General features: G+C 47.7%; 1 protein-coding gene across 2 annotated transcripts in view; it reads left to right on the plus strand.

The window, feature by feature from the left end:
• SACS (sacsin molecular chaperone) overlaps nt 1–18640 on the plus strand; it is a 77562-nt gene that overhangs the window by 35432 nt on the left and 23490 nt on the right. Inside the window, exons 1-7 of one of the 2 annotated variants that reach the window (XM_043477602.1) lie at nt 3100–3256; nt 3322–3472; nt 10223–10310; nt 11411–11496; nt 12165–12276; nt 14952–15098; nt 17041–18535. In XM_043477602.1, the coding sequence (XP_043333537.1) occupies nt 3246–3256; nt 3322–3472; nt 10223–10310; nt 11411–11496; nt 12165–12276; nt 14952–15098; nt 17041–18535 (2090 nt within the window). In that variant the 5' untranslated portion in view covers nt 3100–3245. Of the gene's footprint in view, nt 1–3099; nt 3257–3321; nt 3473–10222; nt 10311–11410; nt 11497–12164; nt 12277–14951; nt 15099–17040; nt 18536–18640 lie in introns of those variants that run through there. The other variant, XM_043477601.1, reaches the window with a different exon arrangement.

Below are 18640 nucleotides of genomic sequence, written 5' to 3' on the forward strand. Positions count from 1 at the left end.
CCTTCTCTTCTCCCTCCCTCTCTCGGTCCTTCCTTCCTTTCTCTGTATTTACTGAGCACCTATTCTGTGTGACGACCTCTTCCAGGCCCCATGAAGCCATCAGTGAAAGGACACAGTAATTGCAAACCTGTGTTTGTGTTGGGTGGGACATGGATCAGAGAGAGAACTGGGAGAGGGAAAAGAATTAGACGACACTGAATACAGGTGAAAGGGGAGGGAGCACGAGCTGCCCCGGTTTTCTGTCCCCCTTTGTAGGTTCTCTCTGCATAAGGTCATCTCCCTCTGCTTTACCCAGGCATCTGCTCGCCGGGTCGTGGGTGGGAGGTCTCCAACCACTCTAGTGCCTCTCCTGTCCTTTCCTGTACTTCCCTGAGTCCCTCCCCTCACTTAAAAAGAACAGGATGACCTCGTGATGTGAATTAATATCATTTGTCCACTTGTTCATTGTCTTCCTTCCTCAAAACGTCAGCATGAGATAGGGCCTCTGTTTCGTTCATTGCTGTATTCCTGACATTTAGAAATGTCTGTGGGCTTCCCAGGTGGTGCTAGTGGTAAAGAACCCTCCTGCCAATGCAGGAGACGCAAGAGATATGGGTTTGATCCCTGGGTGAGGAAAATGGCCTGGAGTAGGAAATGGCAACCCATCCCAGTATTCTTGCCTGGAGAATCCCATGGACAGCGGAGCCTGGAGGGCTACAATCCATGGGGTCACAAAGAGTCAGACACGACTGAGTGATTAACACTTTGATCTAGTACACAGGAGAGGTTGAATAAATACTCACTGGTTCAATGAATGATTCCCTACTCTATATCCTTACCTTTGACACCTTGCTGAGTTCCAGATGTGTATTCCCCATGCTGACTAATCCTTTAAAGTGTATTTCAAGCATACTATGAACCCCAGATATTCAGAGCTTTTTGTGATCAGCCTCCTTCCCCAGCCAAATCTGCTTTGCTTCTTATGAAACCCTCTCCCTTCAGGTCATTTCTCTGTCTCTCAAGTCTTCACTGTGCATCTATATTCTTCTGTCACCACATCCTGTTTGTCTGGCTCCCTAGGAGACACTTAAGAAAATCAGGGACCAGGGGGTTATCAAAGGATTGAGGTGTGAAGGATTTGTCCTGGGGTCGTGCATGCTGTGACACTTTAGCAGAGGAATGAGAGCTCACATTCTACTTGTTGATACTCTTTTAAAGAAATTTATTTTATTTTATATTGCAGTATTCCCTGGTAGCTCAGCTGATAATCTGCCTGCAATGCAGGAGACCCCGGTTTGATTCCTGGGTTGGGAAGATCCCCTGGAGGAGGAAATGGCAACCCACTCCAGTATTCTTGCCTGGAAAATCCCATGGACAGAGGAGCCTGGTGGGGTACAGTCCATGGGGTGGCAAAGAGTTGGGCACGACTGAGCAACTAAGCACAAGTAGTCAATTAACAATGTTGGGTTAGTTTCAGGTATACAGAAAAGTGAATCAGTTATACATACACATGTATCTATTCTTTTTAAAATTCTCATTTAGGTTATTGCAGAGTATTGAGCAGAGTTCTCCATGCTATATAGTAGGTCCTTTTCGGTTATCTATTTTAAGTATAGCAGTGTGTACATATCCATCCCAAACTCCAATCTATCCTTCCCCTTTACCATTCTCCTCTGGTAATCATAAGTTACTTCTCTAAGACCTATTTCTGTAAATAAGTTCATTTGTATCAGGATTCTGCATATGAGCATAGCATATGATACCAGTTTCACTCTGTCTGATACACTTGCTTCTATCATCTTATCTGATTGAAGAAGTGAATTTGTCCATTAGAGTTTTCTGACCTGATTTTTATATTGCATTAGCCTGTCTCCCTCTGATTGATTGAACAAGCTTACTTTCCAAGCAGAGAAAGACCTGAATGATTTACAGCAACTTCACTTTTAAATATGGTTGGAAGGAAGGGATGGAACAGCTGTAGCGGTGTTTTGTATCTTTATTACTGATAATGAGTTCTGAGTAATATTTCTTGGGTGTGTGTGGGGGGGAAGTATAATTGAAAGCCAGTAATTAATACCATCTTTGGGGTCAACATGAAAATTTAATTCTACCAAGTGTATTTAAACAAGAAGCACATAAGTTTACGTGTTCACGACAGAGTCTTTGAGCTGCCTTAGTAGATGTTGCCTTTTTTTTTTTTTTGCAACGTGTCTCATCCACACCTAGGAGAAGTTAGCCCGAAGAAAGGACATGTTCTGAAGGGTCATAAAGCCACATACACTTTCAAATGGCAAGGCCACGTTGGTAACTCGGGGGCGAGTCCATCGACTCTGAGAGCGTGCTTCTGATTTCAAGGAGCTTGCAGGTGCGATGGGTAACAGGCCACAACAACAGAAGACAATATTGCCGAGTTAAGACCGCGTGCCTTCTCATCTATCGCTTTCCAGCTGGCAGTCCAGCAGGAAACTGAATCGATCGATCGTCCTTTTGTGCCTTAAAAGCAAACAGGAAACGAAAGCGCGGAGGCGCGGTTCTGCGGCCGCCTCTTTCTCCGCTGGTGCCCAAGAGGCCCCCGTCGATCTCATCCGGAGATGCCTCCAGACACTCACAAGTTCCTAGGGTTGAAGGAGACGGAGGCCCTGGAAAGGGCTAGTTCTACACTCACCGGCTCTTTGGGACTCGATCACGGAAAACACACGTCTTCTCCAAACCGTGTGGTGGTGGTTCGCGCGCAGCGCCGCAGCAGACGCGGGGAGGGCGGGGCGGGGCCGGCACCGACTTGACGAAGAACCCGGGGGGCGGGGCCTCGGAGCGGGGCTTGGGGAAGGGCGGGGCCAGCAGCGACTCACCTAAGAATTCGGGGGGGGCGGGGCCTCGAGGGCGGGGCCTGAGAGAGGGGCGGGGCCAGCGGCGTCTGAAGGGACGGGAGAGGCCGGGTGGGCGGGGCGAGTCCTGACGGGAGGGTGAGGCCTGGTGGGCCCAGGGGTTTCTCAAGGAAAGGTGAGGAAGGGGCGGGGCCTGGAGGATGGGGCGGGGCCTGGGGCTGGGGCGGGGCGGGGCCTGCCCGCCAAGTCCTGGCGCGCAGGCCGGGCGTCTCCTCAGCTAACGGTCCTGGCGGGCGCGTGCCCGCGGGCGGCGCCTCCGGGGCCCCTCCCCGGCCGCGGCTTCCTCCCGCGGCTGCCCGTCGGCGGGCGGGGCCGGGCCGGGCTGCGCGGGCGGCGGGGAGCATGGCGAGGGCGCGGTGGCCCCGGCCGTGAGGACGCGCCATGGGCGACAGGTGAGCGCGAGTCGGCGGGGGCCGCGGTCCCTCGTGGCTCCCGCTGAGGCCTTTCCTTCGCGCAGGTGGCTCTGGGTGACCGTGCTGCCCGGCTGCGCGGGCTGCAGGACCGTGGCAGTGCCAGCGTCCTGGACGGTGCGTGACGTGAAGCGGCGCCTTGCGGCGGAGACCGGCTTCCCCACGTCGGAGCAGAGGCTGTGGCTCGGCGGCCGGCAGGTAGGGCGGGGACCGGGGAGGGACCTTGGGGACGGGGGTCGGGGATGGGGAGGCGACAGGGGATGAGGGGGCCTGGGATGGGGAAGCCGGGGGTGGGGTGCCTGACGGGGATCGGGGATGGCGGGGACAGGGAACGGGGCCCAGGGACGGGGATCGGGGATGGGGGGACCGGGGACGGGGCCCAGGGACGGGGATCGGGGATGGGGGACAGGGGTTGGGGGGCCTGGGGACGGGGATCGAGGATGGGGGGGCCCGGGAAGGGGCCCTGGGACCACGGAGCTTGGGGGCGGGGATACGGGCGGAGGTGGAGGACTGGAGGACCGGGATCTGGGGGCGAGAGGCCTGGGACAGGGGCCCCAGGCTCCTGCCCACCTGGAAGTCATCCTTCTCTGAGAACAGGGATCAGATGAGGTGGCTGTGCGCCTGTCACTGCTCAGATTTCTGTCGATTTGCCTTTTCAGCACTGTATCCCCTTCTCCCTTTTTGTCTGAATCATCTTCACTTCCTGAAATTAAGATACTTTTTTGATGTGCGGTATAGCAAGAGGGTTTTTTTTTTTTTTGGTTTGCTTATTCGGAGCCATCACCTCTGAAGTGACTTCATCATTACTCATATTTTTCTGATTTTGTTATGCATTTGACTGGAATCTTGGTCAGTACTTTAGCTTTTTATGTTTTAGAAGTCTCCCCCCATCTTTGAAGCACAGAAATTTAGGGCTGAGAAGGTCTTCAGGCATACTCTAATATGTAAGCCATTATTTTGAGGAGTAAATTTATATGAAAACCTGTAAGATACAAATGAATGACTTATCAGAACTTTGGAAATCAGGAGTATTTCATGTTATATGTAACCTTTAAGACTGGTGGAAATACTGCAGTTTTCTTAAAGGAGGTGTTAAATAGAGACAGTTTACTAAAAATTAACTTATTATTTAAACGTCTTCACTTTTTAAGAGTTGAACCAGATACACAGGACTGCTTGAGTACCCAGGATGGCATTTCAAGTACTGGATTTCTTTACTGTTAATACCAGTACAGACATCGGGGGACATGCTTGGTGCCTGTGATTTTTAATCTCGCAGTGTAATTCTGGCCTTCAGGGTGCCTGGTGCACCCTCCCGTCTCTTCCCTGCTTAAACAGGTTTCAGATTAGCCTGTTCTTGTGTTCCTCCAGGGATCAGTCCTCCTACTGCTTGGTCCCCAGGGTGTTTGGTGGTCATCAGTGACTGGATCAGGGCTCTGGACAGGACAGAGGAGAAAAGCTCCTCAGCCTTACCTTTCTCTCTGCGTCCGCCCCCATCTCTTGACCTTCCTGCACATCCTCTCCTGGTCCTACTAACCCTAACCTCTTTGGTTGCTCCTCTGGGTTTGCTTTGTCGTCTTATCCCCTAGGTATGGTCATACCCAAAGAGTCAGTTGTGGCTTAGTCTTGCCATTGGTAGGGTTTCTGGATGCCTCTCTGCAGAGCACCCAGGCAGGGTGGTAGGCATGGGTGTGGTGTGCAGAGTGGTCAGATTGAGTGGGTGGGTGTGAAGAGTCTAGGTAGGAACCTTGTGCTCATGTAAGTGATGAGCTTCCAGACCTGCGCTGTAGAGTTGAAACCCAAAGGAAAGGATACATGGGGGGCTTTGTGAAAGACAGGGTTGTGTGGTACCAAATGGCCATGTATATTTGTGCAAACAGTGGGAGAACTGGTGGAGTGTTGGATGTAGAATAAAGGGGAAGGCCTTGCGAAGGATGTTCACAAGCCTTGGGCAGGACAGTAGGATAATGCTCAGCTGGCAGAGATGAGCAGGTCGGGGGTGGGGGTGACTCGAGTTTCAGTTTGCTTTTATGTGTGTTTGTGCAGGACTTAAGCAGCTAGGACAGCACATGGAGAGGGGGGTGACCTAGACCCTGTTTCTGTATTACCAGTGGGTCACAGGGGCCAAACTAAGTAACACGGTAGATTCTGTTTTCCTATACTAGTAGCAGCAGAATAAAACAAATTCTAACCAGTTGTACTGTTCATGGGGTTTTCAAGGCAAGAATACTGAAGTGGTTTGCCATTCCCTTCTCCACTGGACCACATTTTGTCAGAACTCTCTGCCATGACCCATTCGTCTTGGATGGCCCTACATGGCATGGCTCATAGTTTCATTGAGTTAGACAAGGCTGTGGTCCATGTGATCAGATTGTTTAGTTTCCTGTGATTGTGGTTTTCATTCTGTCTGCCCTCTGATGGAGAAGGATAAGAGGCTTATGGAAGCTTCCTGATGGAAGAGGCTGACTGAGGGGGAAACTGGGGTCTTGTTCTGGGCGGGGCCATACTCAGTAAATCTCTAATCCAATTTTCTGTTGATGGGCCGGGCTGTGTTCCCTCCCTGTTTGACCTGAGGCCAAACTAAGGTGGAGGTAATGAAGATAATAGTGACCTCCTTCAAAAGGTCCCATGCTGCACTGCGTTCAGTGTCCCCAGCCCTGCAGCAGGCCACCACCGACCCACGCCTCCGCCAGAGACTCCTGGATGCTCACGGGCAAGTCTGGGTCAGTCTCTTGTGGGGTCACTGCTCCTTTCTCCTGGGTCCTGGTGCACATAAGGTTCTGTTTGTGCCCATGAAGAGTTTGTTTCCCAGTCCTGTATAAGTTCTGGCAGCTCTATGGTGGGGTTAATGGTGACCTCCTCCAAGAGGGCTTATGCCATACCCAGGTCTGCTGCACCCAGAGCCCCTGTCCCAGTGGCAGTCCACTGCTGACCCGTACCTCCACAGGAGACACTCAAACACAGTTCTGTCTCAGTCTCTGTGGGTCTCTGGGTCCTGGTGTGCACAAGGTTTATTTGAGCCCTCTGAGCGTCTCTGGCGGATATGGGGTTTGATTCTAAATGCGATTTCTCCCCTCCTACCATCTTGCTGGGGCTTCTCTGCCCTTCAGAAGCAGAAGATATTAAGAAGTGGTGGCAAGAATACACAGAAGAACTATACAAAAAAGATCTTCATGACCCAGATAATCATGAAGGTATGATCACCAACCTAGAGCCAGACATCCTGGAATGTGAAGTCAAGTGGGCCTTCGGAAGCATCACTATGAACAAAGCTAGTGGAGGTGATGGAATTCCAGTTGAGCTATTTCAGATCCTAAAAGAATGATACTGTGAACGTGCTGCACTCAATATGCCAGCAAATTTGGAAAACTCAGCAGTGGCCACAGGACTGGAAAAGGTCAGTTTTCATTCCAGTCCCAAAGAAAAGCAATGCGAAAGAATGCTCAAACTACCACACAGTTGCACTTGTCTAACATGCTAGCAAAGTGATGCTCAAAATCCTCCAAGCCAGGCTTCATCAGTATGTGAGCTGTGAACTTCCAGATGTTCAAACTAGATTTAGAAAAGGCAGAGGAGCCAGAGATCAAATTGCCAATATCTGTTGGATCATTGAAAAACCAAGAGAGTTCCAGAAAAACGTCTACTTTTGCTTTATTGACTATGCCAAAGCCTTTGACTGTGTGGACCACAACAAACTCTGGAAAATTCTTCAAGAGATGGGAATACCAGACCACCTGACCTGCCTCTTGAGAAATCTGTATGCAGGTCAAGAGGCAACAGTTAGAACTGGACATGGAACAGCAGACTGGTTCCTCAAGGCTGTATATTGTCACCCTGCTTATTTAACTTATATGCAGAGTACATCATGAGAAACACTGGGCTGGAGGAAGCACAAGCTGGAATCAAGATTGCTGGGAGAAATATCAATAACCTCAGATATGCAGATGACACCACCCTTATGGCAGAAAGGGAAGAAGAACTAAAGAGCCTCTTGATGAAACTGAAAGAGGAGAGTGAAAAAATGGGCTTAAAACTCAACATTCGTAAAACTAAGATCACGGCACCTGGTCCAATCACTTCATGGCAAATAGATGGGGAAACAGTGGAAACAGTGACAGACTTTATTTTTTGGGGCTCCAAAATCACTGCCGATGGTGACTGCAACAATGAAATTAAAAGACACTTGCTCCTTGGAAGAAAAGTTATGACCAATGTAGACAGCATATTAAAAGGCAGAGACATTACTTTGCCAACAAAGGTCTGTCTAGTCAAAGCTTTGGTTTTTCCAGTAGTTATGTATGGATGTGAGATTTGGACGATAAAGAAAGCTGAGCGCGGAAAAATTGATGTTTTTGAACTATGGTGTTGGAAAAGACTCTTGAGAGTCCCTTGGACTGTGAGGAGCTCCAACCAGTCCATCCTAAAGGAAATCAGTCCTGAATATTCATTGGAAGGACTGATGCTGAAGCTGAAACTCCAATATTTTGGCCACCTGATGCAAAGAGCTGACTCATTGGGAAAGACCCTGATGCTGGGAAAGATTGAAGGCAGGAGGAGAAGGGGATGACAGAGGATGAGGTGGTTGGATGGCATCACTGACTCAATGGACATGAGCTTGAGTAAACTCCAGGAGTTGGTGATGGACAGGGAGGCCTGGCATGCTGCAGTCCATGGGGTCGTGAAGAGTTGGACACGACTGAATGACTGAACTGAACTGAAAACCAGGTCTAAGGTCTCTGCTGTGTAATGGTCTAGGGCATGGTGGTCCACAGACAGCTGTGGATCTGATCCTGAAGCTCAAGGGCTAGAGGTCAGGGCTGGGGTCATGAGCTTGGGAAGAACTTGCAGTGCCTTTCTCCTTTTGCATCTGGTAAGCTCACTGGGGATATGATTAATGTTTGCTGGGCAGTCGACTGTGTTCCACACACTGTTCTGCTGGTGACTTTGCCCATTCATCTCGTTTACTGTGCAGGACAGCCAGCCTCATGAGAGAGTTGTGACTGGTCCATCCTGCAGAAGAGTAAAACTAAGAGTCAGAGAGATGAAGGATCCAATCAGGATTCATACCCATGTGTGTCTGATTCCAAAGTCCACACCAGAAAGAACCTGTCAGGCTGTCAATCGGGAATAAATGAAAGTTAAATGTAAAGTTCTTTAAAACAAAGAGAAACTTAAACTAGTAAAGGTGATCTTTGAACTCAAGTTTGGAGCTCTCACAGAAAACAATCAGAGGGTGTAATTCTCTCCTGATGCAGAAGACGGGCTGTGACTTCTACTGAACTGGTGACCTTAGTGATGCCAACATGTGCCGTCAAGAAGGGTCTCTTTTACATAAGCAAACCTTTCATAGAAGTGGTTTTCTTTTCCTCTTTATCCAGTGTTGTTCAGAACTTTTTAAGATTTGAATTATTGGTGAGCATTCTAAATATTTTGGGTATACAAGAAACTGGTTTTGGTTGGCTATGGACTTAGGAGTGGGCACTTACAATACTTGGTCCTCAGTCTTTCCAGGTCCCCTGCCATCCACCTTCTCCTTGTCTCTCTTGCTTCTCCTGGTCTGGAAGAGCGGTCTGTGGGTTATTCCCTCCACCTCCTGTCCCATAAAGAGAGGGAAACTGCTCACTAGAGCTGCGTGTCTTCCTGACTCTTTCTCCTCCAGCCAAATCTGCTTGAGCCTCAAACCGGGATGTGGGAAGTATTGTTACCTTTCATTTAGTTCATCAGAAACGTGCCTATCAACCCTTGAATCTTGAGAGCCTCCTTGTGTTCTTGACAACTGAACAAAGGAAAAAGTGTTGCAAGATTCAGATGCAGTTAATACTATACTATTTGCTTTACAATTATTGTTTCATGAAAAATGAAAATGAGCATCACTGAGGTTTTTAAAGGAGACTAGGGCTGACCTGAACAGAGACCCAAATGTTCAAGTTATTTTGTAATCATTCTGTTTTAAAAACAAAATACAAAGACTGAAATTGGCAACTTTTATGGTTTCATTGCCTCTGGAGTTGGATATGACCAGCTTTGCTTGGTTGAGTGACTTAAGGTCTCAAGAGAGAGGCCCAAGCAGAACCCCCAGATCTTGGCGGGCTCAGGAAGGAACGCGGGTACACTGCTGGGTTCTCTCTGCTGCTTGACTTCTCTTTGGGAGGATCACTGCCTGAGATAGGCCACTGATTACAATCTGCCAGAAGCATTCAGTGTTGGAGCCACACAGCCAGTCACGTCTGTTGTCACTAACAGGGTTCTACACTCTGTGTTCTTCCTTTTCAAGTCCTCCTTAAGACCTGGAGACATGGTCCTATGTTACAGACTTCTGCTTCCCTTCCTGCCATTCTTCTTTAAATGTACCTTAGCTAACTGAGTTGGGCTACTAATCCTTGGCTTATGCATAGCTCTCTTTTAGTCGTCAATTAATCATTAATAGAATGAACAGCCATGGACCCATCATCCAACTGAAGTACTGAAACAGTGTTAACAGTCTGTCTTGGCCTTGGTGCTTTTCTTCCGTGGCTTGTGTTCCTGTCTCTTTATTTGTAATTATTAAAGAAAAAATCAGGTGGCTCTGTGGTAAAGAACCCGTCTGCCAATGCAGGAGATGCAGGAGACGCTGGTTCAATCCCTGGGTGGGGAAGATCCCCTGGAGGAGGAAATGGCAAGCCACTCCAGTATTCTTGCCTAGAGAATGCCTGGTGGGCCACGATCCACAGGGTCGCAAAGAGTCGGACTTGATTGAGCGGCTGGTGCACGCACACAAGGAAGACCATTTACATTTTTAAATAAAATTTTTGACTGAATTTTGTTCTCTGAAATATTCATTTCTTCAGAGCAACTTATTTCCTGATTAAAACACTTAACAAACATTATTTAAGTGAAACAGAATGAGGTAAAGTTTTGAATTTATAGAAGTAGGAACTGTATTGCTTTTCATACGTTTTCTTTTTTCAGTTATCTGACTGGATCAAGATTGGAGATCTGACTTCCCAGAACTGTCATCTTTTTGTAAACCTTCAATCAAAAGGCTTAAAAGGGGGAGGTATGCCATTCACTTTACTAGGATTCAATCCCATTTTTAATTGCATAAAGATAATGTTTTAAAAATGAAATGAAAGTACATACCACTGGAATGTGATGAGGGCATGTCAGGGCCGGAGGAGCACACATGGGTGGAGTGAGCCTCCCCTGGGGTGAGCGGTCTGCGGGTTGGGTCCTGTGGGGCTTGGTGGGGGTGGGTCGTTGTACCAGAATGATGCAGATTAATTAAGACTGAGGTTTTGTCGTCAGCACATATTTTGTTTTTGCTTATAAACATGTATTTTTTTCTGTGCATATGGGAAATTACTTTCCCTCCCCCATTCTCCCTACACTTTTCTGTCCCCTGTCTGAAGGTATCCTGGTTGGCCTGTCCTGAAAGTCTCCAGTTTAGGAGAGATGGAGGGAATGGGAACTGGGCAGCCACTGGGATGCTGCCTGTGCCACATTTCAGAACAGTGAGAACAGTGGTTGATTTGAGAATATTAAGGCTGGCATGACAGGCACTTCCATCTCTGGCTTCTTAGCTGCAAAGGCTTCTCTGGTCGCTCCGAAATAAAGAATCCGCCTGCAATTCAGGAGATGCAGGTTCAGCCCCTGGGTTGGGAAGATCTCCTGGAGAAGGAAATGGCAACCCTCTCCAGCATTCTTGCCTGGAGAATCCCATGGACAGAGAAGCCTGGCGGGCTGCAGTCAATAGGGTTACAAAGAGTCAGACACGACTTAGCGACAAAAACCACCTCCAAAGCACCCATAAAATAGCGCCATTTATTTCATTTGCTTTGGAAAATAGCAGCACCCCACGCTCTTTATTTTTGAGTTAATAATCTTATGTGACATTTAGGATATTTTTTAAGTGTTTTTTAAAACCCAAATTTGTAATTTAATTAAGAATCTTGAGATTTTATAAAATTGATTCTACTCTACTTTGTACTGAAGCTGTGTAGTCTGGTAGGTTTTCATACCAGAGGGCTGCAGTGACATGTATGAAGTCAGAACTTGCACAGCTTTACTGTCTCTAAGAACCAAATGGTATTCATCATTTGTAAAGGCTATTAATGCTTTAATAACATTCAACCATGTTGAATGTGTTCTCTCTTTTAGGTCGATTTGGTCAAACGACGCCACCGCTTGTGGACTTCCTCAAGGACATCTTGAGACGGTACCCAGAAGGAGGGCAGATTCTGAAGGTAGGGCAGAGTTGCATGCATGTGCACCTCCATGCTGGTAACCATGAGATGAGAGAGGTTACCAGGAAGTCCTGTTCGTGTTTGCATTTTAAAGCTTTGTCTAGATTTGAACGGCTGTATCTGTTTCCCTCTGCACCTGCCATGCACATGCTGAACAGGACAGCTTGAGATGCAGTTGGCATGTATGTATGAGGGTTCAGAGGCAAAGGGGCCCCTGTGTGCTGGAGTCAAGCAGTGTTGCTCTACAATGCTTTTTTGGGCAATTTTATATAATTACATTTTGTAATTTTGTGAATTTTATGTAAAACATTGCACAGGAGCGTTGCAAACCTACCAGCTGACCAAATAAAATAATACTAAACCCACATTCAGGGGCCATGAACCCATGCCTGCTTGACTCCTGGTTTTAGAAGTTTGCTTTTTGGGTGAGTGTATTTAAAGGGATAATTGTTTGAGTTCAGTATTTGTATTTATGATATATCCTTTTAGTTTGAAAACACTCGTTAAACAAACAAACTAAACAAGCAAACCTACAAAGACCCGCTCGTGATCCAGATAGTGGGTTTCCTTTACTTATGTGTAAAGGCTTTTTACATATTTGAGGTGGATACAAGGTGGGCAGTAGATGACTGTTTTATTAAATATTACTCTTTCTGGTGTATTTCTAGGAATTAATTCAGAATGCAGAAGATGCTGGGGCCACAGAAGTTAAGTTCTTGTACGATGAGACTCAGTATGGAACACAGACTCTTTGGTCGAAAGACATGGCACAATATCAGGGTAAGAGTCTGTCATTAGTCAGGGGCACGTTTTATTCTGTGTACTAACAGGTGACTTTTTGTGGTTTACAGTACAGCGTTCCGTGCATGGTCATGTTACCACCTCTCCTTCACTTCTCTGCATATTTAACTCCACTTCTTCAGAGGTTTTCTCTGCTTTTCATGGGCAAGTGTCTGCTAGTTGGTATTTTTACAGAACAGAAAAGAATAAAAATCTTAAAACTCAGAGTAACAAACAATGTAAATACGTAAACCTCTTATTCTATTCAGTAAACTGTGAGCCTTTTATATCGTTAGTAAGACAGAATGGCACCCTTTCCAAAGAGAACACGCCTCTGCATTTGGAAATAAGTTAGAGGCTGTGGTTTTGTGTCTTATTTTCTGCTGTGAGAGGTGCCCTAGCAATATTTTGAAGGGAGGTGGGAAGAAAGACTAAAGGAGAGGATAGAGTAAGGAGAATGAAAGGAAAGACAGTAGGAAACTGTGACTAACACAAGGACTCCTGAAGCCCTGCACTACGAAGTGCTGTGTTGAAAAGGGTATTCATCACTTGCAGAGCAGCTTTAAAGTTTACAGAATGATTGTGAATGACTGTTTGTGGTGGAAAGTCATTGAGTAAAGGGAAGATCAAATCAGACTTTCCTGGACATACTTTTTAAGAGAGGTGTAAATCATATATTCTTTAAAAGATGTTTTATGATTTAGGAGGATAATCAACATTACTGTTAAATATTTAAATACTAAATATTTAGCGTTTATGATAGCTCATATGTTTATTCTTGTGATTTGGAAGTTGCATTTTTTTTTTATTCTATAAAGAGATCTGAGATATAACACGTCAAGAGGTTTTCATTCTAGTCCTGACTCCTGCCACCTCTGCTGATCTCAGGCAAGCTCAGTTTTACAGTGAGAGGATGAAACCAGTAGGTTTCCTGGCCCTGAGCGTCTGTGATATAAGCATTGTTGAAAGACACTCAGTGTAGATGTGATGGACTTCTGTCTAAGTCCTGATCCTGCCTGGGGCTGCCTGTGCTCCTTGTCCATGGGCGCTGGTACCCAGTGTCAGCTCTGCCTCTTGAGTTCCTCCCTGGGCCTGAGTGGAGGCTGAGCCCGGCTGCGTGTCAGCTTGCTCGTCCATGGACTGGCGAGGACACAGCCACCCCCAGTTACTCTGAGGGTCCCAGGAGCTCGCATGTGTTGCCACGCGCTCTGTCTGGCATCATTCTGCTGGTCGGAGTGTCCTGTAGAGCAGTAAATGGGAAGAGATCCTGGAGGTGTTTTGCTTCTCAGCTCTCTCATGTCTAGGAGTTTTTGCTTCCAGCCCTGACTTCACTTCATTTTTTAAAAAATATGTGAAATGATTATTTAGCTGAGTTAGTGATGTCACATTAGACAGATTTTTAAAACTTGGACATCCGGAAGGAGCTGGACATGATTTTGATCTCTTTGAAAGTGAAAGTTGCTCAGTCATGTCTGACTCTTTTCCACCCCATGGACTATAGTGTTAGTCGCTCAGTTCATGTCCGACTCTTTTCGACCCAATGGACTGTAGCCTACCAGGCTCCTTGGTCCATGAGATTTTCCAGGCAAGCATACTGGAGTGGGTTGCCATTTCCTTTTCCAGGGGATCTTCCTGACCCAGGGATCGAACCCAGGTCTCTTGCATTGTAGGCAGATGCTTTACCATCTGAGCCACCAGGGAAGCCCTGGTGATCTCTTTAACTAACATCTATTGAGGACGCTCTGTGCTCATGGTGTGTGAGGGGTTTTTCTTGCATTCAGACAAGAGTGGTGTCTTGGCTGGTGTCATCTTCTTGGGTTACAGTTTTTTCCCCTTTACGGACGCTTAGTGTTGATAGATGAGAACTCTTGAGTTCAACTTGTTTTTGTTTCTTTTATATAATGAGAAGACAGAAGACTCAGAATGTGTCAGATGAGAGAGATCCAATGCAGAAAAATAAAGAGATTTCCTCAGTTTCTCACTTTATTAAGGACTTCAAGGGTGTAGTTAATTAGGAGCTATGAGTGAAGGAAGGGCTGGGGCTCCCAGAAGCCGGGGGCTCCCAGAGTGCACCCACACCCTTCCTGCTGTGTGGGACACACCATGATCTCCACGTGGTCAACCTTGCTGTAGTAATCTCATAGGCTTGGCTTTTTCATGTCTCTACTTTGACTATTTTACAGATATTTTACAGTCATGCCATTTTTGTAACATAGATTATGACCAGCATCCCCATATCTGTGCTTGAATTCATAGGTGTGTGAAAAGCATTATTTTAACATGGTTTCTTTAGTCTTCTCAGTACATTTATAGGTAATTCCATTTATAAAAATATATAAGTAAATATGTTACTTAGGGTCAAGTTTTACAAAGTAGTACACTGTGAATAATTTTGTTTGTGCTGTGTTTTTAGTATCTAAGCACTATAATTTTTCCTTTTTGGATTTTGGGTCAACAATACTATATTTCTTCTGCTGGTTATTTTTACCATTAATTTGTAATTTCTGTTTTTATTGTGAGAGCAACCAAACGGTGATACTGGATCAGTCACTGTTTTCAGTTCTTTCTGTCTTTTCATCAAATAAGCATTATTACATACAGGAAGTTTGTGTAGGAGAAGTGAGTGTCCAGGCTTCCTTCTTTCTCAGCCCCTGCCTGTGCATCTTGACCCCCAGGGCCTGCTCTCTACGTGTACAACAACGCGGTGTTCACCCCGGAGGACTGGCATGGCATTCAGGAAATAGCGCGGAGCAGGAAGAAGGACGACCCTTTGAAGGTTGGAAGATTTGGAATTGGCTTCAATTCTGTCTATCATATAACAGGTGTGGTATCTGGCTTTTCAATCTTGAGATTCACAGTTATTTTAGCCTCTGCTTTGTATATTGTCGGGTAAACTTCAGAGATGACATTGAATGCTGATGAAATTTCAGTGTGTCTTGTGTTTTCTCTAGTTATCTTGGTAACCATATCAAATCTTCATCGTGTGATGCAAAAGTTAATGTCATCATTTCCGGTGGAATCAATGTAGTATAGTCAATCATTTTATGTGAAGTTCGAGACTTTATGTCAGCCTACACAAAATTGTTACTCTAAAAGCTTTTGTACCGCAGATTTTTGAGTCAGGCAAACTGGTTTTCACAGATTATCTTGTACATATTTTTAAATAACAGGAAGAAGGAAATATAATATCCAATGGTACGTAACTAACACAGAGGAGAACTTTGAAATGATCTTGGTTTCTCACTTTCCCTATAGAAATTTTGCTCTTCTTTCTTAAACTTGAGTATTTTGATGATGACTTTGAAGTCATGTTTGGAATCTAGAAAGAATATGAGGTTTCTGATTCAGTTACACTAGGAAATACTTGTAACTTTTAGGGCTGTTCTTCTGGAACCAGAGTTCTTAGTATTTACTGTGGTCTTGTGATAAAACTTTTTAATGAAATCAGCACCAGTTATGGCTTAATTTGGAATTGTTTTTGCATTTTGAACTTGCAGGAGAAGAAGGGGCTGCCCTGGCAGAGTTCTAGCTGTCGCTAGAGTAACATGTAGATTCCCCAAACTGGGGCAGTCCTGAGGGTTAAGAAGTGATATTATTCTCAGCCACTGGCCCAAATTGGGACTGCCCTGAGCAAGTGGGACGCAGAAGCATCCTCACCATGGCCCATTTGTAGCAAACCTATTTTTAAAATTGCATTTACAGTGTTATAATATATAGTATTGTGTTAAGTAATATTATGTATTATGTAATAAAACTGATGAAGTCGTTATGTTATGTAACAATTATGTGAATATTAATAGTCATGTGTTCAACTATCTGTGAGTTATTCCTCACATCTGTGACATGCAGTGGTTTTTAAATTTTATGGGGGCATACTTGTGCGTTGCATAAGCCTGGAGCCCGTTGTCACGGGTGTATTGTCCAGAGTCCCCTGGCGGCGGGTATCTGCTCTCACTGTGGGTTTGTTCCCTGTCTGAGAACCACCACACTTATGTGGGATGGGTTCCCTGGGTGCTGATCTCTAATCCAAGGACTTGCCAAGGTCATGAGAGTTCTGTTCTCCAGCCACCAGGCTTCTCCCTGACATAGTTTCAGTAATGGGAGCGCAGAAGGGACTGTGGACAATGGGGGGCCGTGGGCCAGCCTTGTTGACTGGACGTGGTGGTGGGCTGGTGGACGTAACATTTCCTACTGAAAATACCCCAAAGCTCAGGATTTGGTGCTTGTGATGCCTAAGCCTGTGGTCGGTGACCCTGCGTGCCACAGGTGGACCCCATAGGGGTCTTGTGTGAAGGCTAGGTCCTCAAGTCACTGTCCATTTCAGACTCGCTCAGGACACATGCTTGAGATCACCTGTTCTTTCTCATTCTCTCAGAGAATCTGTGGTTGAAATTTTACTTTGCACACAGGCTACAAATCTGTTCTGTTTAGTTGGGTTCACAAGGCTGTAGGGAGAGTGTAAATATCCAAATATTCCATATGTATTTTAATTAATTTAGTAAATGCTTGAAGATACATCTTAGGTTTTCACAATAATATCACTTAAAGCCTCTCAATGCCTGGTGCTTTTTGAATCTAAAGAGAAACCATTTTTTTGCATTCAAAGAATTATGTTTCCAAAGCAAGACTTAGTTTGTTTTTAGATAACTCTGTTTAGAATCCTTCTGTGGCTTATACTTCTCCATGTGTAACTGTGCAGTGTAATTGTGATTATCAGTGTCAGTATAGTTCAGAGTTGATGGTGATTTGAATTTTCCTTTGCAGATGTTCCTTGCATCTTTAGTGGTGACCAGATTGGCATGTTAGATCCTCATCAGACACTTTTCGGTCCACACGAATCAGGCCAGTGTTGGAATCTCAGAGATGACAGCAAAGAAATTAGCGAGCTTTCAGACCAGTTTGCGCCATTTATTGGCCTTTTTGGAAGCACCAAGGAGACATTTGTGAAGGGCAGCTTCCCCGGGACGTTCTTCCGTTTCCCGCTTCGGCGGCAGCCCTCCCAACTTAGCGGGACCCTCTACAACAAGCAGAAGGTCCTGGAGCTGTTCGAGTCCTTCCAGGCAGACGCGGACACGGTGCTGCTCTTCCTGAAGAGTGTGCAGGACGTGTCCCTGCACGTCCGCGAGGCCGACGGCTCGGAGAAGCTGGTCTTCAGAGTGTCGGCCCGCGAGCCGGCAGCGCCGGCGCCAGAGCGGCCCGGGGCGGTGGAGGCGCTGGGGGCCGCCCTCAGTGACTACTGTGAGCGGGTGCCCAGCGGCGGCGTCACGTGCGTCACGTACCCCGTGAGCATCGTCCTGGAGGACGGGGGCGCCCAGGGCGCCCGGGAAACGTCTTGGCTGGTGTGCAACAGCGTGGGCGGCCGGGGCCTGAGCGCGCAGCTGGACGCGCTGGCCGACGAGCTGCGCTTCGTCCCAGTCATCGGCATCGCCACGCCCCTGCCGGGCTCGGCCGAAGAGGACCGGGCCGGAGGCGCGGCTGCTGGGTTCTCAGGGAAAGCCTTCTGCTTCCTCCCCTTACCGCCGGGTGAGGAGAGCCGGACTGGACTCCCGGTCCACGTCAGCGGCTTCTTTGGCCTGACGGACAACCGCAGGAGCATCAAGTGGCGGGAGCTGGACCAGTGGAGGGACCCGGCCGCCGTGTGGAACGAGCTGCTTGTGCTGAGCGTGGTGCCCAGGGCCTACGCCGCCCTTATCCTCGACGCCATTGCCCGCCTGCGGGCTGGCTGCAGCCCTGGGCTGCCGCTCTCGGTGGCCGCGGTCTATGGGCTGTGGCCAGATGCCGCGCTGGTCAAGCTGCCCTGGCGGCCGGCGCTGGAGCCGCTGTTCCAGGAGCTCTTCCAGCATGCGGTGCTGCCCTCCCTGGGCGGCCACTGGGTCCCCCTGGAGCAGGCATGCTTCTCGGATCTGGACGAGGGCCTGGACTACACCCCGGCCGTCCTCCACTTCCTGCAGCGCTCGGGGAGGCAGGTGGTCCGGGCCCCAGCCCACGTGGCTGCCGCCGCCCAGCTCGTGGCCTCCAGCGCCGGGCCGCTGACGCAGGTGACGCCTACGTGGACCCGGCAGGTGCTGCGGAAGGCGGGCCTGGGCGGCGCGGGTGCGCCCGAGAGGCTGCACCTGCTGGAGTTCGTGCTCTCCGACCAGGCCTACGGCGAGCTGCTGGGGCTGGAGCTGCTGCCGCTGCAGAGCGGGGCCTTCGTCCCCTTCTCCTCGTCCGCATGTGACCAGGACGTGGTCTATATCGCCTCGGAGGAGCACCCCAGGTAGGCGGGGCCCCCGCCTAGCCGTGTAGGTGTGCATAAGGCCTTAGGGGGCTCTGCAGAGCTGCTCCATTAGAAAAGAACACACCGTTAAGTTCTGTTGTGGAA

Source organism: Cervus canadensis, chromosome 9 (assembly GCF_019320065.1).
Source record: "Cervus canadensis isolate Bull #8, Minnesota chromosome 9, ASM1932006v1, whole genome shotgun sequence".
Taxonomy (NCBI): domain Eukaryota; kingdom Metazoa; phylum Chordata; class Mammalia; order Artiodactyla; family Cervidae; genus Cervus; species Cervus canadensis.